This window comes from Vigna radiata, chromosome 1, assembly GCF_000741045.1.
Source record: "Vigna radiata var. radiata cultivar VC1973A chromosome 1, Vradiata_ver6, whole genome shotgun sequence".
NCBI lineage: Eukaryota > Viridiplantae > Streptophyta > Magnoliopsida > Fabales > Fabaceae > Vigna > Vigna radiata.
The window spans coordinates 36,300,359-36,305,271 of record NC_028351.1 but is presented as its reverse complement, the minus strand read 5'-3'; the positions used below and the strand labels follow the sequence as shown (position 1 = coordinate 36,305,271).

At 37.1% G+C, this 4,913-nt stretch overlaps 1 protein-coding gene across 1 annotated transcript; it reads right to left on the bottom strand.

The window, feature by feature from the left end:
- Window positions 1-252: 252 nt before the first annotated feature.
- LOC106774696 (protein IQ-DOMAIN 14) lies at window positions 253-4,797 on the bottom strand. The gene is made up of 4 exons (XM_014661745.2): window positions 4,290-4,797; window positions 1,837-2,034; window positions 1,327-1,392; window positions 253-1,226 (listed from the first exon to the last, which is right to left on the bottom strand). The coding sequence occupies exons 1-4, from the start codon at window positions 4,698-4,700 to the stop codon at window positions 498-500; spliced, it is 1,404 nt and encodes a 467-aa protein (XP_014517231.1). The 5' UTR covers window positions 4,701-4,797; the 3' UTR covers window positions 253-497.
- Window positions 4,798-4,913: the final 116 nt, after the last annotated feature.

Below are 4,913 nucleotides of genomic sequence, written 5' to 3'. Positions count from 1 at the left end.
GCATTTTAGTCGATTGTCAGATTCAAACCTTTTAACATGTTCTAATTCAATTATCAGACTAAAACATTGCTTAACAAATTAAAAAACATTAATGTTGTTAAGCTAAAAAGGCTTATTTTAAACATTATCTTTGTTATAGGAAGGGACTAGTTTAATGTTATGTAGCTTGTGATGAATCAAAATAATAAGCAGCATTGGATTAACGAGAGCATTCAAAACATGTAATATTTCAACATAACAAAGCTCAGTAAAAACATTCAAGAACATGTAGTATTTTTAACATAATAAAATTCAGTAAAACTCAATAATGATTCAATAAAGGTGGCCATTGATGGTGTAGGCCCAAAGACTATAGGAGAACAGGTCAAATACTTACATCCTAAAACTGCTGTCATACACAGAAAACCAAAGCAAAATAAACTAATGTCTTCTATTTTTGGTTTTTGTGGGGAAAAAAGAGAGGGGACCTCATTGTGTTCATTAACAAAACTGTGATGTCACCTTAAATTGGCACTCCCAATTCTGTTCAAGCTGCTGTTTATGGTAGGATAGCCCTTGCTTCTAAAATCAGAATCCCTATCAGAACTAGGTCCTGCATCCCAAAAACCCTGTAGAGACCTTCTTGTGGAACCATATCTCTCAAACTCGATTCTTTGCCTTGGAGCACTATGTGACCTAACCTTGGCTCTTGAAGATTCAGTATTTGACATGTAATTGGGATGACCAGAATAGCCACTGAAGACACTCCATGCACACTCACTCTTAGTTGGTGTGAATGGACCTCTCCTTGAACCACTTCCATGTCTGGAGGATGCAGAGAATGCTTGAGGACTATCCTCAACATTTCTCAAAGATGCTTCTTCTTTTCCTCTCTGAAGCTTCAGAGAGCCAAAGGGTAGAACCTCCCTTGAAGACAGACTTGGATATAGAGTTCTTGAAGAACGTTTTGATGGAGACTCATATGCCACAAAATTCTCATTGTTGTAATCAGAAGACAAATAATGCTGTGCTGCCTGAAATGAGCTGCCACTACTATTCAAGTGTGGCTTCCATGTATCCACTTCAAGAATCTTGTCACTCTTTTCATCATCAAGATTCCCAGTTTTCAATGAACCATCTCTAGTTTGGCTCCAATAATTTTCTTCCATCCAATTGTCTAGCCAATGGGAATCAAACCGGGCTTTCTCCATGTCAACGTCCCTAAAATTTGCATTAGAACTACATCTCTGTAAGATCAAAATGGAGAGAATTAGGGGAGATCATATTAATAGGTTCACCATCTAAGCACTCATAAAAACTTGTATTTGAAGAAAGAACCACATGTACCTTGAGAACAGATCCATCAAATTTCGTACTATAGCCATAAAGTGAGTGCTGATAATCTTCCGAGACCTTCAGTTATTACAAATGAAACAAAAAAGGCTCAGAAAAAAGATTAATGGTTATCATTATCATGATCCATTTTCCACAGCAATTAACCACAGATAAATCACCAATTTTTTAGGCACTATATATGACCATTCATATCTTAATGGTTACATTATCATAGGAGCATTATCCAACCTAACGATCATGTAATAGCACCAGTTTAATTTGCAACATGTTGCTTTGTAAAGAGTGGAAAGCTATTCTGCAAGAGATTCCTAGCTGCTATATTTGGTGGGGTGAAAGCAAAAAGAAAAATAGACAAAGAAAAACACATTAAGAAAGACAACAAGTTTGAAGAAAGTTAGATGCCATCACAAAGCCTCTCCAACAAGTTATTAAGATAAAGATCATCATGTCATGGCAACAATTGAGAGAACATGAAAGAAATATATGGTTGACTTTGCTTACAGGGTAATGAGAAAGTGAAGACTTGAAAGAATGCATATTATCAGACAAGTTCCCACGTGTGGCACGTGCTCTAGACTGCAGTCGCACCAAAGTCTGCATGCGCCTTAGCATATCAGTAGTTTGCTTTCTCACAATGTGGCCTCTCACCAATGCTTGCAACTTCACCAATGCCTTAAGTGCTCTCAAAGCCCTCCTTGCCTTCCAAATTGATACCAAAAATATCAGTAAAAATTCAAACTTCCATCAGAAATTGTAGAAGATTTAAAAAGCAATTAAAGAAGATCAAAACATAATCAAAAGGGTAGAGCATCATAGTTGGAACAAAGTAACATGTAAAGCTTGTACAATGTCATTTGATCATACATTGTTATGCTATTTTAAACTGTTAAAAACTAAACTCATAATAAAATAAGCATACTCTCAAAAGATGGGAAATGTCAGAAAGGTGAAGAATATAAAAATGAAAAAGACATGAGAAAGTGGAGGCCGATGGGTGTAATCATTAGTAAACATATATACACAGTGGAAAGCCATGCATTATTGGTGCTCCTGCATTTTCATTGAAGCTTCCAATGTCTGCATGCCCCACCATGGTAGAACGGGAAGAAGGTGAAAATTTAAGTTCAACGAATGTTGTAGCCTTAAATGTTACTATCAGTTGCTTTTGGAAACAAAACAAAACATCACAGCCTAACTGCTGGTCCTTGTGTCCTCAAAAAAAGAGTAACTTCCTCTCACGTGAAGGTTAAAAGTAAGGTGTAAAAAGATCACTTTTCACTTTAACCCCATTAAAGCATGACTTTTCACTTTCGGCTTCTCATTTCTCAACCCCAAGAAGTACACAAAAGTTTAACACAGCACCTGTGAAATCTTTCTTTATAGGAAAAAATATATAAAAAAAATCACACCTTGAGAATCAGAAACCTACAAGATTTCAACCATAACACATCATACCATACCAGAGCAATAAAAAAAAAAAAAACAGTACTTAGCAACATGGCAGTGACCCTCCAGCACGGAGGTCCATGACCTAAGAAATGGGTTGAAGCATGGCCACTTCACATTTGGTGTTATTTTTTGGGTACAAAGGCTCACCAAAACGTGGGGCTCACTCCCACAGATTACCCATTTGTCTATTTCTCGAAACTTTCTTGGTCCCTTGATCCTTGTGTTGTCACATAATACAGTCCCAAAACAAGGTCACTTTGAGCTGAATGCAGAATCGTCACAGCACTAGATACCACTCTAGACTCACAGAAACATTTTCTGAAGGACCCCCTTATCACACATAAGCATTACCACACAAGTACACGACAGAAAGCAGAACAAAACACACCCCACATCGCAAAAGTGACGCAACAAATTAAAATTGCAGCGACCACGTGATGATGATGGGAACGAAGGTGGCAGTCAACAGCCACAACATTGAAAACCAAATCAAATACATGCGCTTGGCCTAATACATTTGGAATTCAATGCCATTCAAAACTCAAAATCCTTTTTTTCTTCTTCAAATAGGGAAACTCAATTAATTTCATTCTTCTAAGGAATTTTTAAATTATCGATTTTTTTATATCTCGGGAAAAAAATTAAAAGAAAATGAAATTTCACACTCTTAGAATTTAGTAAGTACCCAAATGGGATTTTTTTTTTTTTTTTTTGCTTTCCTATCCTATGATGCAAACATTACAAGTGGGTTTCTGTAGATTTGTCGGCGGAACCCAAAATCCTTGTCAAAATTAATTTTTTTTTTAAGAGTGGGATTTTTATATCTGAAATTTTCTCCATAATTACCAATCACAGAAGGATTTTATTAAAAATCATTTTAAAAACATTATTGGAAAAAGGAATGGCATGAGTGCTGTGAGCCTGTGATTGTGGGAGGGAACAGGTTTCTTTGGATAGGTGAAAAGTTTAGGAAAAAGAAACAGCGTTGAAAATGAAGCAATATTTGACCGCTGTTTGTTTCCCGAGAAACAGAATATGGAGGGAAATTCCAACTTCACCGAGAAAAATTAATTGGAAAAAATAAGCAATGGAGACAGAGAGTCAACAAATTTGAAATTAGCTCACACGCTGGAAACGTGGGAGAAAATTTAAAAACAAGAAACTCACAATTTTTCTCATAGGAATCAAATATTTTTCAATAATAGTCAACTCAATAGTAAAAAAAAAGTGTACTAATAATACTGTTTTTAAATTACTGGGCATAAAAAATTCTCTGAATCACTTCCCAAATATACTTAAAAAAGAATACGAATTTGATCTAATTTAAATTCCGTCAGTAAAAAAAAATGTATAATTCGAACACAGATGGTGTGATGCACAATAATAATAAAAAATTGGTAACTTTTGTTAACACTTAAAATAATTTAAGCTGAATGATAGTAAAAATTGTTTTTTTTTTTTTACAAACCAAAAGGAAAAACGAGATTTTCAATTTTTTCACATACCAAGTAACCTCGGAACGCCGACTGGATCTTCACGGCGGCGGCGTTATTCTCAGCCGCCAGCCGGGGATGAGAGGCCGTAGCGGGTCTTCCGGCGGGAGGCCCATTGCCGCTGGTCAGCCTCACGACCTCCGCAGCTGCATGGGCGGCGGCGAGAGCGGCCTCTGCGACGGCGGCGGTGGCGGCGGCGACGGCGATGGCATGCTTGTTGGCGTCCAAGGAGTCGGAGAAAGGAGCAGAAGAAGTAGAAGGGTCAAAGTTGTTAAGTGAGGACAACGTGGTGGACTTGTACCTCGTACTATGCTTCACGAAGCTCCACGTTTTCTTGTCCTTGGCGGGTTTAGGAGCTGAGCCGTCGGAGGGTGGCGGATTGTGGTGTTTCTTGGCGCCGAAGAGTCGCCGGAGAAAACCCATGAGGAAATTCAATGCATTGAGAAGAAAGGAGAGAAGAGAAGAGAGAGAAGAAGATAAGAGTTTAGAAGGGAAGTGGTTGAAGAGAATGAGAAGGAAAAGAACACTTAAATGGACCAGTTTGGAACATTGTACATTTGTAAATTGTTTTTTATTTTATATAAATAAACGTGGAATAATATATATATATATATATATATATATATATATATATAT

What these genes read in the sequence shown, in the direction of transcription:
- LOC106774696 (XM_014661745.2), bottom strand. Translation starts at nt 4,700, where the DNA reads ATGGGTTTTCTCCGGCGACTCTTCGGCGCCAAGAAACACCACAATCCG. An exon ending in CGGCGTTCCGAGGTTACTTG is followed by an intron (nt 2,035 to 4,289) that starts GTATGTGAAAAA and finishes TCAATTTGGAAG; the next exon opens with GCAAGGAGGGCTTTGAGAGC. An exon ending in TTGATGGATCTGTTCTCAAG is followed by an intron (nt 1,227 to 1,326) that starts GTACATGTGGTT and finishes TTGATCTTACAG; the next exon opens with AGATGTAGTTCTAATGCAAA.